This window comes from Netta rufina (assembly GCF_964035555.1).
Source record: "Netta rufina genome assembly, chromosome: 3".
In the NCBI taxonomy this organism is placed as follows: Eukaryota; Metazoa; Chordata; class Aves; order Anseriformes; family Anatidae; genus Netta; species Netta rufina.
The window spans coordinates 113770989-113790626 of record NC_140125.1 but is presented as its reverse complement, the minus strand read 5'-3'; the positions used below and the strand labels follow the sequence as shown (position 1 = coordinate 113790626).

At 40.3% G+C, this 19638-nt stretch overlaps 1 protein-coding gene across 1 annotated transcript in view; it reads right to left on the bottom strand.

Moving 5' to 3' along the window:
• The window catches only part of LOC311208057 (uncharacterized protein), a gene marked incomplete at both ends in the record, with an annotated part of 143784 nt that overhangs the window by 64151 nt on the left and 59995 nt on the right, over nt 1-19638 (bottom strand). The window contains one exon of the mRNA XM_084284475.1: nt 15255-15361. Coding sequence (XP_084140601.1) covers nt 15255-15361 — 107 coding nt within the window. The remainder of the gene's footprint in view (nt 1-15254; nt 15362-19638) is intronic.

The following is a 19638-nucleotide window of genomic DNA, read 5'->3' as shown; positions in this document are numbered from 1 at the left end:
CTTCCCGAGCCCACCCTTCATGCTGCAGAAGTTTCCGAGTTTCCAAGCCCAAACAACTTTTAGACATGTTGTAATAAAACCCATCCGCACAGCCAAGGATCTGCCCTGAGCCAGCAGTAATTAAAATTAATCATTCACAATTATTTTCATGGGCATGTTCAAAAAAAAGAGACACTGGTAGCTCGCCGAATCCTCAAAGTTGACAGACCTTGAAATAGGATGTGGTCAGGTACAGTGCGTTCCTGGATTTCAAGCAGTTAAAAGCATGCTTTGCATATCTATTCGCTGTCCTTCTCGCCGGATCCGCGGTGCTGCCATTCATTGCTACCTCGTTCCTGCAGTCTAAATTTTGAGCTGACATCAACGGATCACTTGTGGGACTGATAAGGAAATAAATTTTTAAGTTAAAAATTACCGTGTCTATAATGGCAGAAAATTATGGCTGCCCAGCTGGGATTCAGGACCACATCAGCATTAATATTTCTTATTCTTGAATCTTAGTGTCTTATGAACCTGAGATTCTTCCTGTGTTCCACACGTTCATATTCAGTTTTAATCACTATTTTCTTCCATTTCAGCTTCGCTGGTCACTGCTATTTTGAGGGAGGTGAACAAATTTCTAGAGTACGGAGTAGCCTGAAGGATACCACTTTCCAAAGCTTCAAAACTATTGAAGAAATTACATTTACAGAGGTAGAAGAATGAATAAAATTTGATGTCAGGGATTAGGACTGTCACCTTCTGGAAAACTATTTACACAAGCAATTTTTAGGGACTGAGCATCTCCTATTCATGATATCATCCTTGATCATTTCCGTCCCTTTTAAACTTATCATGAAAATGTAAGAGCATATGTCTTACATATATAAAACCAACATTTGTAGGCAGTATATAAGACCAAGATTGTAACCATTGCGGAGAGAAAGCAATCTCACACCTAACAGATTGCAGATCCCTAGGTATCAACCTGCACACCGCTCCTTCCTCCCCATCAGCAGGAATATTGATTTTTACAATTCATACCAGGGAAAAAAAAAGTTTTCAGCATCTCTACTGAAGGAGAGGAACGCGGTAATGGGATCGTCAGCCACCCACCACGCATGTTCTGTAGCTGGAGTTCAAAACTGGAACGAAAAGGAAGAGATAGAGGATTCAACTTTCTACGTTAATCAACTCTCAGCATGGTTTTCAGTTATAAGACTTCAAAGGAACACATATTCCCTCTTTGCTGAAGTAGAGAAATGCCTGATAAATATGTTTTGCTTTTTATCTTTATAATCTAGAGTGATTTTCTATACTGCATGTAGGTACGATGCTGTGCGGGAAAACAGCTTTGCAGAGCACTGACTGGAGAGGGAACAGTTACAAAGCACTTCAGAGGTTTCAGGCAGGGTTGGGGAAATATTTCTCTTTAGGAAATTGAGCCAGAGAGGAGGTAAACAGTATAAAACAACTGCAACACTCAAGTTCAGAAGTCTCTGTGGCAGTCAGCAGCACTGCAGCCACTTTGAAGGAGCCACCCCAGATTGTTTTTTTGTTTTATCCAGGGTGTTGGCATTTCTCAGCTCTGTGCTTGCCTGTCCCCCATGCTTCTCTTCTGCTGGTCACCCCAATTTTCAGCCACAGCCCTCTCCTAATTCACGTTATATCCCCACTAAGCCAGTTTACCACTGAAAACAGCAACAGAGGCATTAAGGTGCTACAACTTAGGGCTCCCCCTTCTCCAACCTCTCCTTTCTCTGCATCACGAGCCCTGCAGGTGCAGCAAGACTTCCCAAGGTGTAGCTTTAAACCAGAGATGAACATTTCCAGTTCCATTCTCACCAGCTCTCACTTCATCCCCTCCTTCCACATCCACAAGCATTTGCAGCTCAGAAGAGCAGGTGCCAGGGAGATCCCAGCCAGCACACCAGCTTACCTCCAGAGCCATCTCACTACAAGGCCTAATTCTGACCTGCATAATTTCCATGATTTTTACACCACACACAAAGTTTTAAAGTTAGAGGAAAGACCTCAAAGGCATGCAGCAGAGAAAAAGCATGGCAGCCCCACTTCAATCACATATCATGGCCCCTTCTTCCTTTGGAAAACCATCTCTGAATTATCACAGCTCACGCTTGCTAAAAAGTTGTAGAAGCTTGTACAAACCCATCTTGGCCCAACTCTAACAAATAGGAAAGAAAGAAAAAAAAAAAAAAAGATGTTAGAGCAGAGGGAAAAGACTTTCTGTTAGAAGAGGCACAATGAGCCCTGAAAACACATCAGGAAACCAGGAACAGCTGATGGTGGCAGGGTGGGGTGTGCATGCACATGTGTGGGGAGCATGTGGCTCCCCAAAATACCATGATTGCCATACAAAATGAAGAAAGTCAAATGCCCAGTTACCTGGCATATACGTATTCCCTCCTGAGCAGAGGTGCAGAGCAGCTCTGCCACAGAAGGGACAAAAGCCCAGCTTCCTCTTCCAACCACCAGACAATCTTGCTAGTAAGGGATTAAAGAGGTTTAAGTAACTATACGTTTAATAATGTCAGGAGGGCAAGGACAGTTACATTTTGACTGCTTTGAACTACTGATAGCTTTGCAATTTTGTTCCTGTTTTAAATACAAAATCAGTATTTTTGCCAGAGTGGACATCGTCTAAGGATATGAGCAAGGCAAGGAGCACAGGAAGAAGTACTCTTTTACTAGCCAATTGATGGAAAAAAAATAGATGAGCTTTCAGACACAAGTCTATAGACATGAAATTTTCACGAAGTGAAGACCATTGGTCCTTAAATACATACATACACATATACAAGCATATATATGCACACACACATATACATAAAAACTTCCTACCTTGCTTTAAAATCTGAAAGACTTTCTCAAGCTTGCACTGCCAGTAAAAATTACAGCTTCTTTGGTAGGGGAAAGAAAAGCACAGCTGAGAAAAAAATGGGCTGTGGAAAGACATCAGCAGCAGAAGACAAAGTTTGCTATTACCTACTGTAATTATGGAGAAGCATTATTTTTTATTCTGTGTTCAACTCCTCTTTTCCATTCTTTTCATCAGCCTTAAAAATGATTTTAGGATTTCAGCAAAATAGGGTCATGTGGGGGACTGTATGCTTCTGGCCAAAGCCTTCCCTGCTCCTCCCTTGGGGGAAAAAAAATAAACAGAAATGAAGCAGCAACGACAAAGGAGAAATAGAGTTTGCAGTTCTTCAGTTCTCCCTTTCCCTCTTCCCTAATGCAAATTCAGAGCAGATCCTGTAGAGACTGTAAACACCCACGCAACTTTCCAGGTGGGAAAAAAAGCACACACCAGTAAATATATTAACAGCAATTTCTTTACCCTTTCTTCGCTAAGTGACTGGATATAAAATCTGTTGCTGCCTCATGGACAAACACACAGAACCTTTGGCAGAACTGAAGGATGTTTTGGGGCACTGCAAGGATTTGATGCCTGTCTTATCTTTCCCTGTACACTAACCAGTCTGCATAACCTAATAGCATTAGCTTACTAACAGATATATTAATAGGCATGGGGGGAGGGAGAGGGGGAAAAAAGCCACTAAAACATATTCCACCTACACATCTTGCTACTAATCACAAACTCAGGTAGAAAGGATTTTTTTTTTTCTCCTGGTCAGGCAAGAAATACAGGAGAGAAAAAGACACGGTGGGGGGAAAGCGCCTATTTTCATATTTTTCTAGAAATCATCATATATAAAAAAAATCTAACCTTAGACTGATCGTTGCATTTATCAATCCATGACAAGGAAAAAAAGTGGGAAAAAAAAACTCAGGAACTGCCACAACATCTTACAGTTGGTAGTTTCAGAGTGATAAATATAACACTGGTCTCAGACTGCTAGAAGGATTAGATTTAGCTGTAAAACAAGAAGTGCAGTTAACAGTTGGTGTTGGGTCTGGTGTTAGGATTAAAAAGCTCTGCTAATCACAAGAAATGCAAAAAGATTAAGGGGTGATGGCTGCCAGTGAGGTTTTTAAGAGCATGTACGTGTTGGAATTCGTCGTGAGATTAAAATTCCTCAAGTTGAAAAAATTAAATTTAAAGAAAAAAAAAAGGACAAGGATAGATCATAAAGGCAGCAGCCAGTTTCACTTGCGCTGTCCAGAACCCATTCCTAAGGATTAGAGATTTACAAGTGGAAACGCAAAATGTATGCCATGGCTTACAATGAAGGATCCTAGGAGGGTTTTAGTAAGGACAGGCAAGCATTTGTATTCTGGTACCTAGGAATTAACTGCACTACTAAAACCTATTAAAACAGTGGGCTTGGGGAAAGATTTTGCTTACCAAAAACCTGCCTGAACACAGTGGAGTCACAGCTTCTGAAAGGCTCTGTGACATGAGTCATGATGGCATCCAGTATCTGCGTTCTTGCAGTAGGAAGAATAAAGTGACACCTTAATTTCCTGGTTCCCAGCTGCTTTAGATTTACCAACATGATCTATTTATATTGCTACTTATCAAGGACAAGTCAAGCTCCCCATATAAAATATTCAAATTGCAGTAAGAGAACCCCCCCCCAACTCCCAGAAGGGCAAGGTAATAATAAAATCAGCTTCCTAAAACCTTGAAATAAACATCTTTTAAAACCTAAATTTGAATTTTGGGTGAAAAATTTTCCTAGCACGGCATTTTAGCCAGTGCAGGCCACAGCAGCACATAGTAAGATTCCCTTGCTTGCTTACAACACAGAGCTCTCCATCAGCAGTGAGTACACAGTTCGTTGCTGTCACCCTGGGCCACCACCACCCCAAACCCAACAGCGTGCTCTGTAACATCTCAAGGAGAATGAAGACCCTTCCATGGCACATCAGTTCCACCACTAGTCTGATGGAGTCATTGCTTAGCAGTTAGGCCACCCCAAACTTGCCTCTCCCCGACGCTGTTCCAAATTTATCCAAAGATTCAGAGTAAAATGCAAGTGCTGCCGTATGACTTCACGCAAATTCGCCCTGCTCAGCTACATTTCCTTCTGGGCACCCATGAGTTCAAGTGCTGATTTGAACTATCTTCTTTTCACTCATTAATTTACCTTCTGTAAAGCTGAACTTTGCTGTTCAAGAGGTTAGGGAATGGTTTGGAATAAGACTGTCATAATTTTCTCACATGCCTTTCAGTCCAGTGATTCTGGTGCATGTCTGGATTTTCAGAATCCAGAAGATTTCACTTGCCTTCTGTTCCCCTCAAATGAGTATTTTTCCAGATGCCTGTAGCAGAAGCAGAAATCACTGTCTTGCAAGAGTTATAAAATAGTTGTATTAAATAATAGAGGTGAAAGCACAGTGTATGATTTTTGCAGAAGTCTTTTCAGAAGAACATATAAATTTATTCACTGCATTATGGAACAGTTTGAGAAAACAAGATCGTACAATGTACAGTGCCTCTATTTAAATTGTTTCATTTCTATTCATGAGTGCACTGATTAGATACACTGAAAATATCATCAGTAAGAAATAAATAATTCTGCCAAATTAATAGTTGTTGATTTCCTTTACCTGAAAATATAAGTAGCATCTCATCCACACTAGAGAAAGCTGCTATAATTTGGATACATCGATCTTGTTGGTTCAAGTCTACGGAGCACACCAAGCCAAGTATCCATCTGCATTTTCTTGATATTAAAGATCTTCTTCTAAAATGAAACTATTTAGAGAGTTAAGATTGGCTAACACACGCTTTGCTTGGAGAGGTTTAGTAGCCAAGTAGGGTTTTGTCTTCTGTTTCTGTTGTCTTCCCCAAATAGTAGGTTGAGACAAACCAAATGTAGAGCTCGGTTTAAGAAATGGTATGTTAGGGAATAGAGGTAAATTTGCTGTATTGGACAGAATTGATCTCAAGCTCACCAAATGCTCTTTATTTAATAACATATCTTTCTGCCCCAGAAATAAACCAGCCAGAAGCAATCACCACTAACACCATTAGATGATGGAAGCTATTAACCAGCTCCACACTGAGGGTGCTCTACTACCTCAACCCCTATAAAGGATTTTGCTGGAGAAATGGTGGAAAGGGCAGATACATGTAAATGGTGCAGATGATATTCATCAAGATCATACTCATATTTTGCTTGCTTAAAAAAAATAGACTAAAGACACAGCTAATACACTTTAGATTTAGACATTGCAGGACGATGGATGTAGTAGGTCCGTCCAGCTTACAAACCTGCCAGAAAGCCTTCCATGTTTCTGCAAAATTCACCTAGTTTGAATTGACAATGAATTATTATGCTAAAAATCAAATATAATTGCTTTAACATTTCAAAAAAAAATCTAAATGCACAGCTGAATAACTTAAGAGCACCCTGTTTGCAAAGCAGCCAAGTGATACACCTCAGAGAGCTACTGTTAGCTACTGCAGGCAAGATACATCAAGGAAATGCTGAGTTGAGGTGCAATTTGACAGTTATTAGCAAAACAAGAGTAATTTGATGAAGAAAAAAAATCTGACAAAATCTCAGTTCACGGCAACAGATTTTAGAAGCCTATTTGCACATAAATTGGAAAAAAACAATTCTTGCATTAGAAACTGATGAAGACGAAACAATATATCCTAAACCCTAACATATTTGAAATTATTTTCTTTGATTCAAAGCCGATAATCCTGTAACAGGCAGTAACTAAACAGTGGCTTATCAGACTTGCTCTGCATGTTGAAGAGACTGCACAGTTAGATCCTGATCTGGGGCCATTCTAATATCAGAGTAACGGGATTTACTGCCATACACACACCTTTGTTTTTGCCATTTGAAATGGTTACAGCGTGCAGTACATTCGGCTGTGTTTTAAGCATTAGCAGCATAAATATCCCCTTGTGTACTGTATACTTCACCACTTCTTGCTTCCCGTAAATCAAGTATAGAACCAATCATCTTTTTATGTTAGACATTAACGGCAACTCCATTATTCAAATCCAGCCTGCATAGATTTGCCTTTCACGGGGATGTAAAGCAGCTCACGGCTGAGCAAGGCGAGATTCAAATCTGGCCGTGATCTTCCTACAACTCGACTGCTGGCAGAGATGAGGTATTCTGCATCTTTCAATTTATCTGTGCAAAAGGCTTTTTTAAAAACTCCTATAAGCAGTAAAAAAAAAAAGGATTGGAAAGCCTTTTGCGCTCTTGAAGAACTGCATCTTTGTGTCATTGTAAGCATTCAGCAGAAGTGTTTTTGCTCAGTACCTCTACTTACTCGTGCGCATTCTCTACCACATTACAATTAGACACGTAGATTAAGAGATGTCTTTGGTGTCATTGTATCAAACTCTTCTACAAAGAGATTTTATAGATTGCCTTCTTTTCTGCTTACCACTAAATTTCCACGCTCGGTGCGAAACGCAGTAAAAGTGACAGGTACCTTCCCTGTGTTTACAGTACCCACCAAGAACTATTTCAAAAACAAATAAAACAACTTGGCTATGATTTAAGCAGCGCAAACCGTTCTCCCACGGGGTTCCTTTTTTCTCTCCTCTTCCCCCTCATCTCTCAGTTCATGAGGATAGGGAACATGAAAACTAAATGGATTTACGTTTAAATAATTCATCTTTTCAGGCACATCAAACCAAGTACTAAAGTTCATCCACAGGGCTAGCCGCATTTAGCTGATTCCAGCGGTATTTTGAACAGAGTTCTGGAGAGCTACTCACAAAAGGTTGTGGGGAAATGCTGAACAGCTGCGTTGCCAGAGTTGTTTTGATACACGTGCTGAAACTCTACCTTGCCTTACCGAAGGCAGCTGACAGGGATGCGACAGCAGCCGTGCCGATCTGCTGCTGCATCTCGGAGACTTGCTCCTGCACAAGAAACACTTTGTGACTGGGGTGAGTTCTGGCACATCCAGGGAAGACTCAGAATTACAAAAGCTGTGCATCGTTTTCCTGGCAAGCAGTAGGAAAATATGTGGCAGCATAAAGCATCTTTAGGAGAGAAACTCCCGCAGGGCAGACATCCGAGCTAGCCAACTTGATCCTAGGAGCCAAGTTGCCTTAAACTTAAGTCCCATGGGGACTTGGAAGCGAAGCGATGGTAGTAACTTGTCTCCTCTTTAAGCACTGAAGGAAAGAGGTGGGTTTTTTTTGTATATTTTTAAACATCCTAAAGAAGTAGAGAAGATACATCTACTATTGTAGGAAGCCTAATGATATTCCTTCATAACCTTTGCTACACTTGCACGTTAAGTCATGTTTGTTGTGCTAAATAAACCATACCAAATCCTTGCAGCTAGAGGAGAAAAAAATTAAGTACTTGCTTTCTTATTTTACTCCCCTAAAAGCCAGAGTCTAAAACTTTCAGCTCTTAATATTACCTACTTGCTTTAGCAACACAAGCCATCTCTCCCCTGCACGTGGCTAAAAGAAAAGTCTGCAAAAGGGAACAATGGAAGCTAGTCTTTCACACAATTGAGATCTGTTCTTATGATTTATACCAACAACTTCATGTTGTCTGGACTAAATTAGAGAAAGGAGCAAAGAAATGTAATTACCTTTCAGGATATAATGACAATTGACAACAATTTTAGCCCCAGTGCTTTGCCCCTGTAGGAAATGGTTGGTCACAGTGAAAAAATCTTTTTGCCATGTGGAAATCTTTGAGCGGGTTAGTAACCAGCTACTGTACCAGTTATGAATTTTTGCAGTCAGGTTTATATCTTCAAATTCACTGAAGTGGAGATTTATTGCAACAAAGACAGAAAACCACTGGAGGGATGTGCTGGAAGTGGAGCGGGACAAAAGGAAAACAAACAGAGAAAATACAATATTCTTGGATTTGCAAGGGTTTATTTGAAATGCCTTTGTGTTTCCAGTCTAAATTATCACGGCTCATAATACTACTACCTAAATCACACAAAGACAAGATTTGGTAAAGAGTTGAGTTTTGCACAATATGTTTTGGGCAAGTTTCATTAGAAATAGCTTGATAAACCTTTAAGAAGTATCACATTAAGGCCACTTGTTTTGGGGGGTAGATTTTGAGCCCTTCGGCAGAAAGCAACCTCACTGCAAGCAGGGACATCAATGGCTGTGAGCCACTCTTTATGCAGTGGAAGGCCTCTTTAAATCAAGCATGTTTAAAAACGTCCTTGTTCTAAGTTGCATGTACCGGGCAGCCCATCACAAATTTATGTCCTCGCGCTTTGTAGAGTAATCATGCTCATATACCCACATAAGCTGTCTGTGAGCAACACAGGCACTTCCACTTGGTTAATCTTCCCCCATAAAAGTTAAGTGCCTCATAGTCCTTGTGTGTGGAAGCCTCTCTAAACCAAAGCGTGCAACTTCTTCTGCCTGTAACACATGCATATTAATACATGCATAATAAGAAAACCTGGGTTAATTGATTCTGACCAACCACCATTAAAAAAACAACACACAAAGAATAACCACAAAACAGTCCACCATCAGAAAAAAAAAAAAAAAAATGCTTACAGAATGACTATTGAATTGCAAGTTCTGACCTTTGGGGATGTGGGGAGCAGCATTCATTTCCTTCCTTCCAGAAGCTAATACTTGCTGTAACCTTTTTTTAAAAAAGTTACAAACTGAAATTGTTCTTTTTCCTAGCCCAGCAGACAGTGTTGCTGTGGAGAAGCTTGCTTCCAGAGGAAGTGGAATGTAAAAACAAAGTTGCTCTGACCTTAACAATAATCCTGTTTGCATATTACAATACATTTTCCTACCATAACAAGGCAAAGTCCCTTGTGTTCCGGTCAGAAAAAGTCATCTTCCAGTAAAAGCACACTGTGATCAATAACATTTTCTTAATATATTATATTATCTTTCACTGAAACACTTTTTCATTTGGCATTTCAGGCTGACTAGTAGGGGAAATTCATGACAAAACTCAAGATGGCAAATGAGATACTGCAAATTAATTCCATCTTTTCGTTCGTGAACAATTTGACAAGCCTGTGTCGTCTGGCTTCAGCAGAAGCTTTCTCAGCTTTCAAATATACATGAAACAGAAGAATCTGCTCCACTACCATACCAATCTTCACTTTAGCCTGCATAATTTTGTGTTGAAATACACTGTAGATTAAACAGCTAACTTTGAGACCAGAGTTGGTGGGGGCCTACTTTAAATATTAGTTTAGAAAAGAGACTCAGAAGCCTGCAATAAAAATTGTGGAATTGTATTTTAAAGTCACAACCCAGAGCATAGCAGGGTGCAGGAATCCTGCACTTCTGAATGCGTTTTGCCACCGAGCTGTCTGCAATCTGATCCTGAAAAAGGCTGAGTGATGAAAATGCCAGCTGAAGGATCTCAATTTGGTACCTGCAAAGTTCGGAGAGAGCTTTGTCATGATGGGCATTATAGCAAAGTACTTCTCTATCCGTGCGTCTGAAATTGCTTTTGCTATGCTGAGCAGTAGCTTTATTCCCCCCTTGGAGTTAATGTCCTTCCACAGGCTGAAACGATGACCTGGTGGCACAGGCAGGAGCAGAGCCCATGCTTCCTGCCAGCCACGTGGCAGCCCATCATCATTTTAGCAGCAGCAGCTGCAGATCCAGCTGCATTAGTGGAAGTCATTGGTGTTCAGCATGGCCCAGAAAGGCACAATCCTGCAAAAAAGGGCCTGGGAGCATGCACAGCATCACCAACAGGATGGCTTACATGCACCTGGTCTCTGCAGGATTAGGTGCAGAATCACTGCCGCCATTAATATTTCAGCATAAGAAATAAGGGGCAGGCAGCTATTGAATATTCATGCTGTAGCAATGCTCTGTGTATGAAGTCTCTAGCATAAACATGCAAAGGCTGTACCCATACCCTGAAGAATTTACCATCCAATGCCCCAATTAAAGAGGTACTTAAGTATGTACCCTGCTTTAAGCTCACAGGGCAGTCTCATCGACTAATTGTATTCCTACAGCAAAGAACGTGCTCAATTTCTTTACTTAAATCAAGGCTCATGTTGAAAACAATTTAAAGGAAGTAGAAGAAAATGGATGAAAATTTAATTACATCTGCAAATCCCAACATCTCATTAGGTCAGAACCATGTAAAGGGCCAAACACCACATCTACCTCACAAGTCACTCATAGAAGACCAACATTTTGTCAAATTGGGGAAGAAATGCATGCAGGAGAGAAGCATGGAATAAATGCAAGAAAAAGCATATACATTTGTGAGAGAGAATGGGTAAAAATGAAATTAGTCTCACTGATAAGTAGAAACACAGATGACATTATAGCAAACTAGGTGGGAAGAATGAGATAATCAAGATTTTGAAGGAGAGAAAGTTTGAAGGGTTTTTTTAGGCAAAATAAATTAGGTAGTAAGCTCTCATGTAAATGAGCACTTATAAAATTATAAAATAGCCTTTCAAGGTGAATAATCTCTTTTACGATTAATAAAATCTGCAATCTGAGCAACACTGTTCTGATAACTTTTTGCCATTCGCAATTATTACTCATCCCGGCACCAAAAACTCATTATTATTAGAGATGGCAAAAAAAATATTTAACTGCTTTTATGAAAGGACTTAATAGTTAAAAGAAGCACAAGTTTCTATGCTTTGTTTCTACTTCCGAATCTTGAACGTGGAAAATGAGGGCATCCTAGCAACCCTCATGCATGTCTCCTTCAATTTCCAACAAGTAATTTGGATAAAAGCATCTTATTTGTATGGTAACACAACACATTACAAAAGTCTATTTCTTTGGTTTAAAAGCAACCTACTAAGAGTATAGAGTTAACATATCCCTGTATAACTACAAGCATGTATTTTATACTATAAACATACATATTTTTTGCCTATTTTATAGCAGTTTGCTCCCAAGGAACCAAAAGCATTTAACAGTTACTGTAGAATTCACAGCACTCTCATGAATAAGAGTATGTAATCTCCATTTTAATGACACGGAAGCTGAGGCACAAATATTGCAAAGGTGGCTGTGGCGGAGATAAGAACAGAAACCATACTGAACTCCAAGCTCCATGAGTAAATCACGTCCTGACACACATCACCTACAGACAGAAGGGAACACAGGTATTTTTGTGTCAGCACCTACAGAGATGTTAGTATTAACATCGCCCACCTCCTGCTCCACCTTGCTCACTGACACCAACAGGGCAGCAAAATGAGCCACATCAGAAAGAATACTCCAATACAAGTGTTAAATGGACTGAAGCACAAACAAAAATAAAAGATTTCCTATGCAGAGGTGCTTGAGAAACGTTATCTGAGCTCTTTATAAACTCAGATTTCCACCTTTTAATGATTTAGTCAATAGTTAGAGGTCTGGAACACACAAGACAGCCACCCTTCTCTGGGTCAGCCAGTAAAAGGACAGGCAACAGGTCCAAGTTGCAGCAAGGGAAAAGTCTCATTAGATGTAAGGAAGTAAAAGATCAGAGTGAGTGCACCTGGCACAGGCTGCACTGGGAGGCTGCTGAGTCTCCATCCTTGAAGTTATTCAGAATTTGCCTGGACACAGCCGCAGCCCTGAAAAACCAGCTCTACTCTGAAGTTGGCCAGTTTTGAGCAGGAGTTTGGCTGAGATGACCTCCTGAGGTCCTTCCCTAACTAGATTATGCTATGAATATCATACCAAATACAAGTGAGGTTATTCCTTGGTTTCTTTGCTTCATCCCAAAGCTTATCACAAATTCATACAAGAAGTATGACCCTGGACTTCCATGAACAACTTCTACTTCGTTCAGCTTGCTCTCTCCTGCAACGGAACAAACTGCAATCTTTGCTTTAACCCACCTAATGCTACAAAATATGAAAAGCAAAAACACAATCATTCTGTTCAAGCACCTAAAGACGTGTGGTCGTTTGAGGTCTTGCATTGAGTTTACGTACCTTTTCTGACCCACGCTCCTCGTAAGAAACACTCAGAAAAGCAATCAGGCTGCTGCGCTGAGACCCACTGTTGTTAAAATAACTGCATCACGGTAACAGCTCGCTACTTCCTTTCATTTCAAATTCCTCTCCACCCGCACTTTCATAGGAGGTGCTGCATATGGTGAAAGCTGATTTAGTTTGAACCAGAAAGAACAGAGGTTAAGTACTTGCCTAGTTAGAACACCAAAATTGCAGCAGCATGTGATCAGCAAGATATATAGGGTTATGGCCAACGTACACAAATACCTTCTATGCTCTTCAGAAATTAAAATGTGTTTTAAGGGAGGCTGAGCTGAGCTAGGAATATCCCCAAATGGGTAAGAGACAACTGTGTGCTTCCTACAGGCAGCTCCCTTCTAGAAGTAGACAAAAGTTCATCCTAAAATCCAAGCCTCCTTCCAGCTTCTCGATTCGTAGCAGAAGCCTTGATGAGGTAGCCTGGACAAAATTGATGCATCATTTCCAAGTACGTACAACCGCTATTTGTCATAAATAGCTCCAATAAAGAGAAGATTTTTGTTTGCTTGTTTCTTCGTTTCCTCCCTTAACTAGATCACAGGCATTGTACCAGAAACACCCAGAGGACTACCATAATCTAACAGAATAATTATACAATATGTTGATATTCAGCCTAAGACTACCCTCAGCATTTTATATTGATTTGAACTATGCGATGCTGCAACATATCACAAGCCAGATTTGCTAGACATTCCCCTCAACGGAAAGTGAATTAAACTGTCACTCATCACCATATGAGTTGCTCTAGTATAACTACTTCATCAGTAGGACAACATTTCTCTAAATTAAAAACAAAATGCTAGGTTGCAAGGTAAAGTCTTCATTCTCTTTCCCATACATTTTTTTCCTCTCTCTTTCTCATACTTATTTTCCATTCAACCACCTTCCCCAACTCAGCGTGTTTAACCCTCTTTGCTCCACCTGCCTGTTCAATGCTTTCTTTTCCTCTCCTTAAGTCAGTTTAAACAAAGAAACTTGCACATGAGCTCCAGTCACCCCAGCAAAGCCATTAGTTATGATCTGAGCACCAAACTACTGATGTTCTCCTGGTCCTTTCTGTAGACTATCATGAACAAACTAGGCAACAAAGCCAGCTGGAGCACATCTCCCTTCCCCAAGGGCCACCTGAACTGTGTGTCAAGGCTGGGGCAGTATTCCTAAGCATCCATTCCCTGGCATAGCCCCCAACACATACACACCATTAAAACATGGGAAAAAAATAACACTTTATTCATTGTGAGGGCTACTAAAAAAAGGTTATTTAGAGAATGTTTGATTTTACTACAACCGCAATGCAATTACAGTTGTTGGTATCTGCAATTTACAGCATTACACACACATGCAGGGACAAACAAAGAAGGAATATAAAATAAAAGCCTTATTCAAAATTCAGGCTCAACTTCAAGCAACAATTTCATTTTTCTATTATTACATACACTATTTATGATTTTTGTATTGGCAGCACAGAGAAAAAGATTAAATACACTTTCTTTACATACTTGTACACACCCAAGCATACACAAAATTTCCTGTTTTACCATGAACATACTAATGATAGGAATTGAAAAACATTTTTAAATTATCAAGGCTACATTGAAATCTGTAAGACAGATTTGGAAGGAAATACATCCATGAAGATAGGTTTCCAACGTGTAGTACAAACCTATTTGTGGGAAGAGGCTGACAGAAAGGTTACAACCAAGATGTTGGGGATGTTGAGGTGTTCAGTAAAGAATCTACTGAGGGAACAGCAAGCACTAGAATTGCACAACAGTGTGAGAAAAATTAAACAGATTCAAATTAGGAGACGAAAGGACTCTGTGGTCTTGGCAGATAACACATCGAACTTAAGCCAGAAATACACCCGTGCAACAAACAGTTAATGCATTCATCCTGGGCTGCATTAGCAAGAGTACAGCCAGCAGGTCCAGAGAGGTAGACTCGGCCTTCTGACACATTTGTGAAGTCTGCAAGATTGTAATTGTGTTATACAGAATGTTTCATTTGTAATACAGAGATGTGAGTGTATTTTATAGCTTAAAACTCAAAATGATCACTACACTTGAATAAGTGGCTTACAGCTTTTTGCAGTTTTATAAGATATAGACTTGCAAGTCTGCAGAGACAAACTTTGCTCCCTCTAGGAGATGTACAACCCAATTCAAATACCTTTTATCAGGTTTACAGCACTAGCATTCATCCTACTACATTATTTTTCCAAGTGTAACACAGATGGTTGGTTGCAAACGTTCTGACAGGGATTTGCTGCAGTCACTGAAAGCGAAAGCATAACCCAAACTACGTTTGTGTTAAGTGGACAAGAGCACGGAAGAGGAAAAAAACGCAAAAAAAACAGATAACTGCACACTTACCCTATGATATCCAGAATCTGTATCAAAATCAGCCTCAGGTGTAACAGTCAGTAAACAGGACAGCAAACCCTTGCATTTAGCAGGAGGTTTCTGAGAAGCCAGATTACCTAGAAAGAGTAGAGAAGAATTATTTTAACACACAAAGATGAAGTCACCTATGCTTAATAAGAATAGCCTTCAAACGAGCCACAGCACAAGAAAAAAATAGCTGCACAATGGGAGATGATACATGCCACCATGATCGGCACGAAGAATTTAATCCTCTGAAGGTGACAGAACTCTGTTACGGAGCACAGGGAGTTGGATGCTGGTAGATTCTTAGGGTTTAGCAAAGAGCATCTAATACCCAAGATAACACGGTGTTAACCCTCTGATCAAGTATGTGGAGGAGACCAGAAAGAGCATGATATTTTGCTTAATTAGTTGCTATCAAAGAGAGGACAAGTTCAAGCACTTGCAAGAATGAGGCAAGGCGAGATTATTTAAAAGTTTAATAGCGTTCTAGAGTCTAGAGTCACAGGGTTTGCCCAGGAAATAAAAATAATCCCTGGAGATAAATTTAAAGAAATATCTCATTTTAGTGCCCAGAGTAAAATGACTATTCATTAAAGTAAAGCGGTTTTATACCTATGTTCTCCATCTCAGATTTAATATATAAGGGAGTAATCTCCATGACAGGAAGTGGAATGTAATCCTGCAGGAATGAACTGCTGTTATTATCTGCAAATCAATACAATATATTTTTTTTAAGTGGATATAACAGCACCTATTGATTTCACATTTTTAGCACTGGAGTTTCAGACTCTACAAAGAAGATTCTTACAGTGACAAGAGAAATGCAGATGAGTAAATGAGTTGATATAAATTAATTTTTAAAGTTCACAGTGCACTCCCCTTGAATAAAGCCATCAGGTTTCTCTCCCATTACCTCAGCTTTAGCCTCTTTCATTTCATGTAAATTTCATTTTATATAAACTTAATGTTTTGTATAATTATAATATTTTGAGTTAGTAGAGCAATCCTACTTGCAAGCTATGGAAAGCTTACCACTCAAAACCTCTTGGAAGACATCTCCCTGTCCTGCTACCATATTATTACAGGATATTTGTACGACTCTTTCTACGTTTAAATTTGGTCAGGCTATTTAAAAGAAATCCATTCCCTTGTAAAAGCCCTAAACTGGCTGAGCACTCAAGAGCTTATGGTCCAGAACTGAGGATGGTAAAGTAACAGGAAACAGAAGCACGTGGAAGAACCACATAATGGATCCAAGGACACTCAGTGGGTCTGCCAAGCCATGAGCTCCATTGGGCCATGATATATTGCTTTAGGAGAATTTAAAACAACTGATAGACTCCAACATAATTCTGTAAATGAAGCATACAGCAACTTTGGCTTGATGAGCTGATCAAATCATGTTGCAATGACCTACAATGAGAGCTGACTGCAGTGCAAGAAGTACAAACGGGAAGGGGGAAAAAATAATCATAACATTACAAGGAGTGATGGGAGTAGGGCCAGCTGACAACCCCAAAGACATCTCAAGAGCAAACAGACAAACCATTTAGTTCTACAATTTAGTTCTTGTTTTGTGCAGGAAAAAAACCCAGATCTCTCCACAAGTACTAGCCAGCTGCAGGTTGGTTACTTGAAAAGCAAGACAATAAAGTAACGAGTACATGAAAGGCCTGGGGACCGCGCAGATAGACAAGTGTCTAGTTTGCATCATCCCGCTCCATTCCCGTCTTCTGTCATGCTGTGCTACATTCTCCTCGTTAGCCTGCTTTGTTTACAGGGTTCGACTCATTTTGGAGTTGAGGCTTCTCAAAGAGCTGGTCTATTCATTTATATAATGCTTCTCAGATGCATTGCCGAGACATTTCAACTGAGTATTTCTGACTTTTGCGACATGCCTAAAGAATTTATCACGAACCGCCTGAAAAGGCTCGAACAAAAATAGAAGCTTTTTTTTTTTTTGGTTGGGTTTGTTTTTCTGTTTTTCATAGAGCACAGTTTTCATAGCGAAGTTTATGGAAAGGACAGAAAAAAACTCAAGGGAGTCATTTCTCTTCTGCATAGTGAATCATCGCATCACAGTTACCCCATCATCTCCAAGGGCAACACCAGGCCAAGGCTGCACTGGAAGCTCTCCTTAGGGAAACATCCACTTCTCAAACCCATCTCGGGCTTCTTGTTCAAGGGCAAGCAAGAACCAAAGAAGAGCCTTTCACAGCAATAAAAAAATGAAATGGGTTTCTGATAAGTAAGAGGACTAACCTAATAGACCGATAGTTGTTTTACATAAAGGAAACTTTTTTCTTTCCCCACCCCAAAAATGAAAGACGTGAAGAACATCTACAAAGAGTTACTGCAGACTCTAGGTAGCACAGCCATAGGGAAAAGCAAAGCACACCTCACAGCTGGATACGGGACATTTGAAGAAAGGAAGATCAGAAGGAAAAAAGGAACAAGAAAAGCAATAATCCACCACCATGAAAATGGTACACAAGGCAGGCTGAAGTTCAGAATCTGTTTCCTTCCTCCTGGACACACAGTTCCAAAGAGGAGTCAAAATTATTACTTGAGACAACATAAAGACAAAATTAATGGTCTTTACAGTTTAACATACTGCAATTTACATTTATAAAGCTTTGGATGGCTTCTTTCCCCCCTTTTTAGGAAGTCTTGGCTGTTGTAGGAAAGGATTTTGATATTATCAAAACTTAACTGCAGTTCACGTTGAGGAGGAGTGAGGAGAGTAACGTCTGGCAGACAAGTCAGAACCACTAGAATAAAATACTGGAACTGGAGATGCAGAAATAAAGCAAGAAGCTTTAAGCATCTAAAACCAAGAGTTGCCCTCTCTCATCATAGCTTACCGTCTTTGAAGGTAGAGACTCGCTTCCCTATATCAATACTTTATGAAGTTGAAGGAATCTTGCAGAGGCCAGTCTCTCCTTTAGGAACCTAACAGCCTCGAAACAGATAAGTCATATATCCTGTACAGTACCTAAGCTTCTAAATTAAAAAGACCTGAAGCAATATATTGGAAACCAGACATCAGCTTTAGACATTCCATCATCGTAGCAACTTTTACAAAGTTAGCAACTCTTTGCTTGGGGTAGAGCTTTCAAGAGGCTGCATCCAGATAAAATGCAATCTAAGAAGTTGGTGTGGACTCACATAACCCTATCGACCCAAGCTTCTTCACGAAGAAACGCAATAAGCAGAGATGCTAGGGTAGTTAAGAGCAGGTCTGGATCTTTTGTAGAAAGAAAGTGTATCACTGGGATTCCCCCAAATATCAGCTCTTCTGGGATGGGTAAAATACAATGATTCTGCCGCAGCAAATTATGAGCTATAGTGGCCGCACACAGAAAATAAAAAGCTTACCTTGCTTCCACTTTAAGTATGTTAGAAAAGAAGTCTCCAAATGCCAAGGAATGGTAAGGGAGAGAATTATTTCACATGTCAAGTCAAAAAAAAAAGAAATCTAATGCAGAAAAACCATCTTTCAGAGCTCCAAGGGCAGTAACTCTGACCAGCTCATCTACCAAGAGCTGCACAAGGTGCGAGAAGTGTATACAGACTTAAAATAATGTCCTCATGATCTAAAGCAAGCTGAGGAGCAAGGAGCAACGTTCAGCAACTCAGTTGAAGACAAGACTGAACAAGACTGCTCAGGAAAAAAAATAAATCAGTGCTTTCCTGGGCCAAACAGGACCAGGCATCGGGAGATGTGCCTCTTTGTGCAGCATCCGCAGAACTAGAAAACAAGAAGGAAAGACAAGAAGAAAGCAGGAGAGCGTTAGCAACCGCTTGCCTACTGCGATACGACTGCACTTGCCAGGAGGAAGTTGAACAGCTTCCAAAACGCAGGGAAAAGCAAAGTGGAAGGCTGTGTCTTTAGAACAAAGCCAAAGGTGTTGAGCAACGACTGGCAAGATTAAGGGTTCAAGGAAGTTTTCCTTCCCGAAGCAGCAGGTTTCTTTGGGAAGGAAGACAAAGAGTAAAGAAAATAGGCAGAAGCTGGTCTCTGGGTAGGGAATGGCTTGTGTTTGCTTTTCTATATCATGCAGAGTTCTGGAAAGCTGGGAGCAGCTGAGGAATCCCTCAGGGCTTATTTCAGAGCTCCCTGATGCAGAGTTCGTGCTGCAGCCTGTGGCAGGGACCCAAGGCACCGATCTCAGCAGTGCCATGCACTGTGCAGCACCCAGCTGTGACAGTCAGAAGAGTATTTGGAGAGGAAGGATAAAACCAAGGACACGGAGACAGTTATTTTAGGTTAATTAATCAGAAAAGGTTTTATGCAAAAAGCTTTTACAGAAACCTGCCCGTGCAGACAAGCTACAGATCACCTGTGAAGCAGTCAGTGCCTTAGAAA